The sequence below is a fragment of the Amphibalanus amphitrite genome, unplaced genomic scaffold (assembly GCF_019059575.1).
Source record: "Amphibalanus amphitrite isolate SeventyFive unplaced genomic scaffold, NRLGWU_Aamphi_draft 000124F_arrow, whole genome shotgun sequence".
NCBI classification, from domain to species: domain Eukaryota; kingdom Metazoa; phylum Arthropoda; class Thecostraca; order Balanomorpha; family Balanidae; genus Amphibalanus; species Amphibalanus amphitrite.
The window spans coordinates 710,855-721,532 of NW_024881619.1; the positions used below are offsets into that span (position 1 = coordinate 710,855).

General features: G+C 60.7%; 1 protein-coding gene across 3 annotated transcripts in view; it reads left to right on the plus strand.

Moving 5' to 3' along the window:
* Window positions 1-10,537, plus strand: part of LOC122381649 (hepatoma-derived growth factor-related protein 2-like) — a 33,109-nt gene extending 22,572 nt beyond the window's left edge. For all 3 annotated transcript variants that reach the window (XM_043366066.1, XM_043366064.1, XM_043366065.1), the window contains 3 exons: window positions 318-385; window positions 7,049-7,265; window positions 8,504-10,537. In XM_043366066.1, the coding sequence (XP_043222001.1) occupies window positions 318-385; window positions 7,049-7,265; window positions 8,504-10,065 (1,847 nt within the window). In that variant the 3' untranslated portion in view covers window positions 10,066-10,537. The remainder of the gene's footprint in view (window positions 1-317; window positions 386-7,048; window positions 7,266-8,503) is intronic.
* Window positions 10,538-10,678: the final 141 nt, after the last annotated feature.

Genomic DNA, 10,678 nt, shown 5'->3' on the forward strand with positions numbered 1-10,678 from the left:
AAGTACAGAGAGGACGAATCGACCAGCTGGTGGTGACACCTCACGCGGGTCACGTACTGCGGTACGTTTTTATAGCTAATGCCGGTTCTTCGCGGAGTACCTAGTGTGAGAAGCTTGGCAAAGGCGCGGAAAAAGCCGCGTCGGCCGGTAATAGCTGTGCCGTATTTACACAAGCCTGCCATGCGTCCAAATATTTGTCCTGCTGCCGCCCGCTGCCACCGGCTGCCGCTGCACACCTGGTGGGTGGGGGGAGGGGCGGGGTGTGTGCCCGTACTCCGTGACCGGTGCCAACTGACGGACCCCACCGCCTCTCCCAGGGAGGCCGGCCGCGCGCAAGAAGCGTCGAGACCGGCGCCGTGCCAAGCCCACCTCTCGCGGAGCACAGGTGGGTACCGGGCGCGAACTGAACGGTCGGTACGGGTGCGATACCGAGTCCACTTAGAGTCGGGCTGATACTGGGAATCGAGAATAGACGCTACGTGCTGTATCTGGAGAACGCGTAGAGTGGGTGGGTCGTGGCGAATGCGATATCGGTGTCCCTGCCCGGTCACCGTTGCCGGCGGGACAATTATATCGGCTGTTACAGCGCTGTGCATTATTTATTATCCACCTAGTGTGTGCAATGTGCATACTCATAGTATGCATGCATGTGTGACGTGTGTTTACGCTAGTACGGGCGTATGCATTATACATGCATGTATATGTACGAATATGGATCAAGGAACACTGAACTATAACAACGTTATCTTCCGTTAACTATAGCGCCGCACAGACTCTGCTCGAACGTTACATTGGCTGATGATCGGCCGGCCGTCCCTCTCACGTTATGTCCATTCCTCCATTCCTTACGCGATGTGAGAGGGACGGTCGACGAGCTGAAAAAGAAAGAAAAAAAAAATCGAACCCGACGGACGCTCCTCTCGGCGCGCGGGAGCGCGCCTCCGCCGCGCGCGCCGAGCGCCCACGCACTGGGGAAGCGTCTCCCGTCCCCTCCCGTCCCGTCCGAGAGGGCCGCGCCGCCGGCGGGGCCGCCCCGGGCGGCGGCGCGGCTATTCGGAGGACCGTCTCGCCGCTGTCCGGCGCTAGCCCGTTAACGAACATATAACAACGTTATCTTCCGTTAACTATAGCGCCGCACAGACTCTGCTCGAACGTTACATTGGCTGATGATCGGCCGGCCGTCCCTCTCACGTTATGTCCATTCCTCCATTCCTTACGCCAATCACACCCGACAGGACAGAATGTTATTATAGTGATCGGTGCTCCAGGAGGGACGCGGCGTAAAGTGGCCTGCTCAGGCAGGCCAGGCCGCGGCCACGAGACGCCAGGCAGGAGGCAGGGTTGGTTGGCAAACAGCACTGATCACACACTAGGAGAATGGGCGTCGACTCACCTCTGTCACTTGGTTGGAGTTTGTCAGCGCCCAGTGGAGGGCGGGGGCGCGCACAGGGGAGGTAAGGGCGTCGCGGCTCATACTGGGCCCGTCGCGGAGGCTGTGGTTGTCGAACCTGAGCCGATAGTTGCCCGCAGTGTGCTATTCAAACACAGCCGGGTGAGGGCGGGCGCCCCGTAGCACAAACAACGGTCCACTGGTGGGGAGGGTGGCGTCTCGGGCAGTCAGCACTGTGCTGTCTCCTCCGGCAGACTGCGGCTGGGCCGGAGAGCGCGTGTTTGCTGTTGGCCCCGACAATATGGGGGGCAGTAATGGGGAGGGAGACTACGCCGTCCGGTGCCCGAGCCGAGCCAGCTGAGCTCGGTGTGCGGTCAGACGGTAGATTGGCGGTGGTGTGGCGTCAGCATCCGATTATAAACTGCGCTGGCTCGTCATACCAAGCCATACATACGGTCATCATACCAATCAGGGGCCATACCGAGCGTCTGTGCTATGAATCGGGTTACAGATCATTCTGTGGTCGTTAGACGCAATATAACGTCAGTGGGAGCACCGGTCGGCGGTATTGTAATGTCAGAGTCCGAATCAGTTGGCGTCGGCGCCATATCAGGGTCATACCGAGCGGCTGTGGTATGATATCAAATCACGAGCCGTCCCTGCGCTCGCCAGACGCAATGTGACATCAGCGCGAGCACCGGTCAGCGGTGTGGTTACGTCAGATCCCGGGTCGACCTGAACCGACATCATGTTAGGGCCCCTTTCGCCATTCTCCCGGCCAATTGCGGCTGCCAGAGCCGGAGGGGTGTTCACGGGCACCGCACACTGCTGCGTGCGGTGTGTGCGGTGCGTCCAGAAGGCGTGGGGGTAGGGGATGGGTAGGCGGCTCTGACGTCACGGCTGCGTGCGGTGGACGGATTCCTGTGGCCGGTCCCGACCGGCCACAGCGGTCGCTGTGTGCGGTGACGGAAGGCTGACGTAGGGACGCAGTGGGCGGAGCTTGGAGGCTGTGTGCGGTCCGACCGCACACAGGGCCCGTGAACAGCCCTCTGGCTCGTCTCCCCGTGCCATGAGCACTATCAGCTGGTGGTGCGCGGGTGGGGTGCGCGTGTTTGCTGTTGGTCCCGATAACGGGAGGTCGGCAATGGGGGAGGGGAGGGGAACTGCGCTGTCCGCTGTCGGAGCCGGAGAGCGCGGGTGGGTGTCGTCTTACAATGGACACACGCGGAGTGGGTCTTTAACGCAATTACCTGCCAGCGGGATGCATTTACACCTGGGTCGGCAGCCACGATGGAACGTCAGCGTGCTCCCGGCCGGCGGGGGTGTGCGTTGGAACGGGTCAATTGGCGGTGGTGTGACAACGTCAGAACTAAGGCATGAGTGGGCTTGCCAGTGAAGTTGGTGACGCGATGTGACGTCAGCGCGAGCACCGGTCAGCGGCCCCGTGCCGGCAGAGCCACGTCAAATTGCGATGGCTTTGTGTGGGCCATACCGAGCGGCTGTGATGTTCAGTTCACGAGCGGTCCTGCAGGGGGACCCTCCCACCTTCAAAAAAGTTAATGAATTGGCATGAAAGTAGCGACCGGCCAGGAAGTCTGGCAGATGATTACCCGCTGCGGCTTCCTGGTCTCCACACTGTGGCTAATTGGTGTTATGCCAGGCCGGCACAGCACGTCCCAGTCGAGAGCTGTGTGCAGAATACCCGGATTTGCCGCCATGGCCTCTCGTGCTTTGGCGTCGGCGGCCCGAGTTTCGGCGAGGGGCCGGTTGGCGTAAGTACGCAGCAGCCACGCCATGTAACTTGTCAGCTGGAGCCCCGCCACCGGGAAATGGTAGGCTCTGTGAGCCAGCAGTTCGGCTACCCGGGCCAAATAGTGGGCGGTGGTCGTCAGCGGGCCCCCTACTTCATCCCCCGAGTCGTCGACCGCGACGTAGCGGCCTCGGTGGCGGAGGTCCTGGGCGGCCTTGGTGCTGACCCCGGCTAGCTGGAGGGCGGGTACCGGCGGCTGCGCGTAGGACACTACCGGTAGCTGCTGGTGGTCTTGTGCGCGGTCCGCCGCCACCCCTCGCTCGCGTGCCTTTAGTTCTGCCGCGGCTACGCTCTCACTAGTCTCGCCGGCTGAGCGTCGGTACTCGTCATAGGGCTGGATCATTTGTGGGGGCAGCCCGTGCCCGGTGCTGGCTGCGCCGCTCGGCTGGGTCGCGGGGGTCGGGCGGTTGTAGGCCTGGGCCGTGGGTGTGGGGCCGACGCCGGCGAACTGTTCATTCCCGGGCGCCGGCCAGTTGGGCGCGCCCCCGGGCGCCGGCCAGTTGGACGCGCCTCCGGCCGCCGGCCAGTTGGGCGCGCCTCCAAGCGCCGGGTAGGCGGGGGTGTGTGCCGCGCCTCCCCATGAGGGCGGGGCCGCGGCGCCGGCCGTCGCCGGTCGGCACAGGGCAAGCCGGTGGGTCTCCGGCTCCGTGGGCCCGTGTTGTTGCTGGTATGTACCGGGGCCGGCTGGGGGCCCGCCGGCGCGTCAGCTCCGGTGGTCGTCTGGTGGGCGGGCATTGCTGTAGGGGGTCACGGGCCTGTCACGTCTGCCCAGGGGCCACCGATCGCGCTCCGCGCTGCGGTGTTGTCCGTTGGGGTGAGCGGTCGGAGTCCTGTAGGCCAGGATAACAGGCCGTCAGTTAGGGGCGTTGTTTGCAGTCCTGTGAGTGGGATGAAGGCGCTTAGGTCCACTGAGACGCCAGTATCGGGGGGGGGGGGGCGTTGGCGACATGGCGGCCTCGCCGGGAACGTCACCAGCGGTATTATGGGTACGATAACGCTAGGGTGACCGGTGCGGAGAGCGCGAAAACAACCCACGGTCAAACACCAGTCGGGCGGGAAAGTAAACAATGGACGGTCAGGTGTCAACCGCACCACACGTTCGCCCACCGCCGTTCGACCCCGTGACCCCGTTCTTTGCGGGCGGTGTGACGTCAGGACTGCTGGGCCAGGCCACGTGGTTAGCGTACGCGCGGTCACCTGATGCGTACGGGCCGTACGTGGTCGCATGCGGTGGTCAGCGTGCGTTCGATCCATTCGTGCGTACCGCTGTTTACCAGTGTATGTGAGCCGACAATGCTATGGGACGGGTCAGAGTTCCATTCGTGCAGACGGGCTGCCAGTTGCGCTATATAGGGCCAGTCAGCGATTCATGCTTGCGCGCGCGTCGGTGTGAGCGTGCAGACCATTATGCGGGGAGCCGTCAGCGCTCCGGCGGGCCGTTCAGCGGCTGTCTGTGAGCGTGCAGACCAATTAGGCGGGGAGCAGTCGTGCGTGGAGCGATCAGCGCTCAGAGGGGCCGGTCAGTGCGTGGAGCGATCAGCGCTCAGCAGGGCCGGTCAGTGCGTGGAGCGATCAGCGCTCAGAGGGGCCGGTCAGTGCGTGGAGCGATCAGCGCTCAGAGGGGCCGGTCAGTGCGTGGAGCGATCAGCGCTCAGAGGGAGGGGCCGGTCAGTGCGTGGAGCGATCAGCGCTCAGAGGGGCCGGTCAGTGCGTGGAGCGATCAGCGCTCAGAGGGGCCGGTCAGTGCGTGGAGCGATCAGCGCTCAGAGGGGCCAGTCAGCGGCTACTCGAATAAGTACGGGCTGTCAGCGTGTGGAGCGATCAGGCTCAGAGGGGCCGGTGATCAGTGCATGGAGCGACCAGCGCTCAGAGGGGCCGGTCAGTGCGTGGAGCGATCAGCGCTCGGGGGCCGGTCAGTGCGTGGAGCGATCAGCGCTCAGAGGGGCCGGTCAGTGCGTGGAGCGATCAGCGCTCAGAGGGGCCGGTCAGTGCGTGGAGCGATCAGCGCTCAGAGGGGCCAGTCAGTGCGTGGAGCGATCAGCGCTCAGAGGGGCCGGTCAGTGCGTGGAGCGATCAGCGCTCAGAGGGGCCAGTCAGTGCGTGGAGCGATCAGCGCTCAGAGGGGCCGGTCAGTGCGTGGAGCGATCAGCGCGCAGAGGGGCCGATCAGCGGCTACCCGAATAAGCATGGGTTGTCGGCGCATGGAGCGATCAGCGCTCAGAGGGGCCACCTGGGCCGCGATGGTGGCCTAAACGACGGACAGGTAGTCGCGTGCGCCGGTGATATCTTACCGGTGATGGCGTATCCTAAGGCGGCGTGCTCCATCGTTGCACAGGCAGATACTGCACAGAAGGGAACTGCTTAACGCGGCACTTCGCTCTCCAATCTCCTCTCGCTGGTAGACTCTTCTGCGCGACGTCAAGCGCGAGACACACGCCCATGGAGACGGCGAGCTCTCGCCACGCACGACGCCCATCTGAGAGGTATTTACCGGGGATAACTGACCTGCACTGCTTAGGAGCACGTCACGTCTCGGCCTCCGGCAGTGTACCCCATGGGCGAGGCGGCTACAGAGGCCAGAGAGACGGAGACAAACACTTATGACACTGCAGGGTGCCGCCATATACGTGGCCAGAGGGTACGTCACCGGTGCCGATGTAGATCGCAGGAACGTAGCGGCGTGCTTATCCCACGGAGGCAGACACTACAAAAAAATCGAACCCGACGGACGCTCCTCTCGGCGCGCGGGAGCGCGCCTCCGCCGCGCGCGCCGAGCGCCCACGCACTGGGGAAGCGTCTCCCGTCCCCTCCCGTCCCGTCCGAGAGGGCCGCGCCGCCGGCGGGGCCGCCCCGGGCGGCGGCGCGGCTATTCGGAGGACCGTCTCGCCGCTGTCCGGCGCTAGCCCGTTAACGAACATTTAGTCCAAGTTTATGTGCAGCTGTTGTTTACCTTCGCTGCACAGGTTTGTCGCCTGTTTATGAGGCTCGGAATGGTGATACGGTGTGTGACTCAAATCTGACAGCACGTCTGTCAGTGTTGACAACCCCGGCAGTCGCGCTGTCGGGTGACATTTGACAGCAGTGTCAAGGTAGAGCGCCATGACGGTAACTGTTAAAAACTTGGGCCAAATTGCTCCTCCATGCATTAAACCTGTTTGGGCCGACCCGCTCGGGCGTTTTGCATTTTGAACTTCGGGAAGACTGCAAAAGAATTTGTTTTACGTGACTAGCAATCGCAAACAATGGCCGGACTATTTTGCCGACTGACATAAAGTATTCATGGCGTTGCACGCCAGCACCCAAATTGCAGATCCGTAAGATTGTGTACTTACGTAGTGCTGTCAGGAGCCGAACACCAGTCCAGTTCCGGTCGCTGTGACCGTCCCACCGGACATCGGACTGGTCGGTCCTGTGCGGCGACCCGACCGGCCCGGTCAGAGACCGGCGCGGCGGGACGATAGGATACACGTCCTGCGGGAGATCTGTGGGATATAACCGGCCTACTGCCGTGCTCCTGGTCTGTGCGTATTTACTGGACGGGTCTCGGTAGTCCATCCCCGATGTAATAACATTCGGAATAGGAATGGCCGTTCCAATTATATCATGATCTCAGCGGGCTATGGTATTTGCTCCACAAAAGAACAAGATCATATGACATATACCTGAACCTCTATATACTCGTAGCGTTGTATGTCACTGCTATGTCACTGAGTTACGGAGGGTATCTCACTGAGACGGACCCTGTACGTGTGATACCCGCCGCTGAGTATGCTGCGGCTCCGCCGACAGACCACTGCACTGTGTGATGTCAGTATGACCGCTGTGTGACCCTCCCCACCTCCCCGCAGGCGGACCGGGCGGCCGGCGGTGCCGCGCGGCCCGTCCGCCGGCCCCGCAGCCGCAGCAGCAGCTCCGGCAGCAGCGCCGGACGCGACGACGAGACGGTCAACTCGCTGATGGACGTGGTGGACGACATTGTGCAGCAGCTCACCCAGTCGCAGTCCCAGTCCCAGTCTCAGTCGCAGTCTCAGTCACAGTCTCAGTCACAGGCGCGCCGCGGGCATGGTAAGGAGTCTGATGTTCTTACCGGAGCACCGCGACTGTAAAGAAGCTTCAATAGGGTCTTATACCCACTCGCTTACACACAAAAGTCGTCGCCCCAGCTGGCTGTATGAAAGTGCCATCCGCAAACGATTCCTTCAGAACACCAGCCGCGTATCCGACATCCCCAGCTCACCCCAGCTCGGCAGCCAAACGAGATGACATATGGGTTACAGCGACGACCACTCGGCCTGATCAGGCAGTCGTGTCCCGAACTCTATTATGTGCCATGGCCATCACGGACACTCGAACACGGCCTATGCTGCCTCCCATAATCCGGTTCTGGGTCCAGTCTGCACGTTGCATGACGACGTCAGATAACGTGTGACGTCGCGCTATAGAGGCCCCTGAACTGAGTGATGTGGCCTATTATTAATCCAGTTTTACGGCGTGCCGTTTCTAGTTTCTTTAGCAGGGCGGACAGTCGTCCTGTAGTAGCTACTTCGCCGGCGATATCACTGCAGCTGCAGCACTGACTGGGATATAGGCAGTGAACCGCACACCGCCAGCCATGAACCGCCCGCGGCCGGGCTGGGTCTGGTAGCGCAATTTCGTTATTTTGTGGGTACGTTTTACAGTTCAGTTGTTTCAGACGGTAGGTCGGAATACGATGCAACAAAATGTGGCCAAAAATGGACTGAGAAGTTGCTGCTGTTGCATATTAGTGAAAATAACGAAGTCACGAGGTAGTCACGAGCAGTGTTTAACCGGATTCATTCAGCATTCTTTCCATGACAGCGCTCGAGGTTCGCGATACCGCGAGTCCCAACCAGTAAAACTCGTTCTTTTTCTCAAACATATTTTCTTCATACATCCCATGATTATCTCATGCACCTGATTCCGAAGCACACCAAACGACTGCATGGGGAACATATCACATCATATCTAATGTAAATGAAGGTGCATGCGCCGCATCGTTTGAATAAATGACGGACCGGTTTCTGTATGTGCCTTTGTGCGCGGTGGTTTGAGGTGTTGTCTCTGCTCTGTTGCTCACAAACACCGGCCACAGTGCATTAACCGATGCGTGGACTGACCAGACTGTAGTGTAGATGGTAGATAGCGCATGACGATTTATTGTGATTTATGGTGCACCCCACTGACCGCAGCTTTCTCCAGCTCGCCAGAGCTCCGTGTCGGCCGCGGCAGCCCCCGGCCCCTGGAGGCCAGTCGGGAGGCTGACGTCCTACTCTCGCCCACAGGTGGCGCCGACGCCTCGCCAATGTTCACCGATAGCGGGGCGTCGGACGTGGAGCAGGCGGTATCGCCCGAGCCCGAGCGGCCGCCGGGGCAGCCCAGAACCGCCACCGCCCCCGCCCCCGCTCGAGTCGAGGCCGCCCCAGCCCCAGTCGATACTGCGGCGGCAACTAAGACCAAGAAACCGGCCAGCAAGAAGGAAAAGTCCCAGCCACTGGATGAGGTGGGAAACGGAACGAGCAAGCCGAAGAAGTCCAAGAAGTCTGCAGGAGTGGATGCCCAGGCGAGCGAAGAAACCAAAACTCCTAAACCTAAGAAGCAGAAGAAATCGGCCGTTCCTGGAGGGCCCGAAACCCCAAAACCTACTGAGACACCCAAAGCGAAGAAGGCAAAAAAGACAGCACTGTCAGACGACATGGATGACTTTAAAGAGAACGTTCCACCGGGGGAGAAATCGAACATGACAGAAGTGGGTAATGATGCGACAGATGTGCCAAAGGCTGCCAAGACCCCGAAGAAGAAGCCCAAGAAGACGCCCGCAGAAGGCAACCCTGACGCCCCAGAGACGAGCGTGACGCCGAAGCCGAAATCCAAGAAGAAGCCTGTCGGCGAAGGTGAAACGACCACACCAAAGCAGCCTGCGAAGCCCAAGAAACCGAAGACACCTGCCACTGAAAACAAGACCGAGAAAACAAAGCCGGCGTTCTCAGTAAAGAAGGCGAAGAAAACGCCAGCTTTGGGAAGCGAGTCTGTTTCCCAATCTCAGGGAACCGCACCCACGGAATCCAACACAGCGGTGTCCACCGAAAACGTTTCCGAGAAACCAAAAACAAACGCTAAACCCAAAACACCAAAGAAGACACCAGCGGTTCAGGGCACTTCCCAGAGTCTGAAGCCGTCGTTCGCCCCCAAGAAGAAAACGAAGAAGAATGTCGTTCCGTTGAATCCCGCTAGTACCGAGATACCGCCGTCTGCTACGAATGGTGTATCTCAGCCTGCTAATGTTACTACCAGGTCTGACGAGGACGCCCTCCGTGAGGATCAAAGCGGACAGCAGGCGTCGGAGACCCAGCACACGGACGGTGGAGGTGCAGGTGACGGGCCACCAGCAGACTCCGGACTTGATGTCCCGGACAAGCCCGAGGACGGTGATGCGGCAGAGGATCCTCCATCCCCAGCTTTAGCCGAGAATGCCGATATCGAGCCGCCCAGCCCCGCGGCGGACGAGTCGCTGGTGACTCAGCAGGAGTCGGAGGCCGACTCTGACTCTGAGTCGGCCCGGCCAGCGGCGGGAGGCGCCCGCTCTCCGTGGCTGCGCTCTCCGGCCGGCGCGCCGCTGCTGACCGACACTGCCGGCCGTTCGCCGTCCCCGGGCGCCGCCGGGCCGTCCAGTCCGCTGTGTGCGCCTACCACACCGGCCTCCCCGCGGCTCTACACCGAGCTGCAGAGCGACCTGACCGACAGCACGGCCGTCAGCGGCGCACAGCCCTCCCAGGAGCTGTTCGGGCCGGCCGGCGGCGCGCCCTCCGACGGAGACGACTCGGACCCGTTCGAGGCGGATGACTGAAGTCAGTAGCTGGAGACGCAGGCTGGTGATGCCCGGTGTAGAGCGGCGAGTGAGATGGGTGCAGGTCTAGAAGTCCGGCGCTGGAAGTGGGATGGATGCCTGGATCGATTTTGTAAGGATAAGAATGCTGATTGGGTAAAACCCGGCGCTCGCTACCAGACGCCGTTAGGTTGGGCAAAACCGTCCACGTGGCTGTAATTCATCTCATGTGATGTGATAGATTAGTAAGTTTGTTCAAGTGTTGTTCCGCTATTTATGTCGCGTCACTGCGCTATCAATTGTCATCCTGTTATGTATTGACTCATCCTGTTCAGTTACGTGACATGTAATTGTGCTCCATGACCGCAATGTGTGAAGTGATGTTCCGAGTCCGTTGTCGCTGGTCCCGAGCCGCTAGGTCTGCGACTCGGCGGCGAATATGTTTTCAGTTACGTTACGTAAAAAGTCCGTTAAAAATACATTATGAAATTAAGTGTGCTGTTTGTCACGTTTAATCTAACAGCTGTTGTGCCTCAAGCGAAGAGCGATTAGCTACCGCTGATTTATGTCGTTACCACCGACCGCGGCGCCACCAATTTAAAATCCTATCGCAGCCGGAGCTTGGAACGCGGTT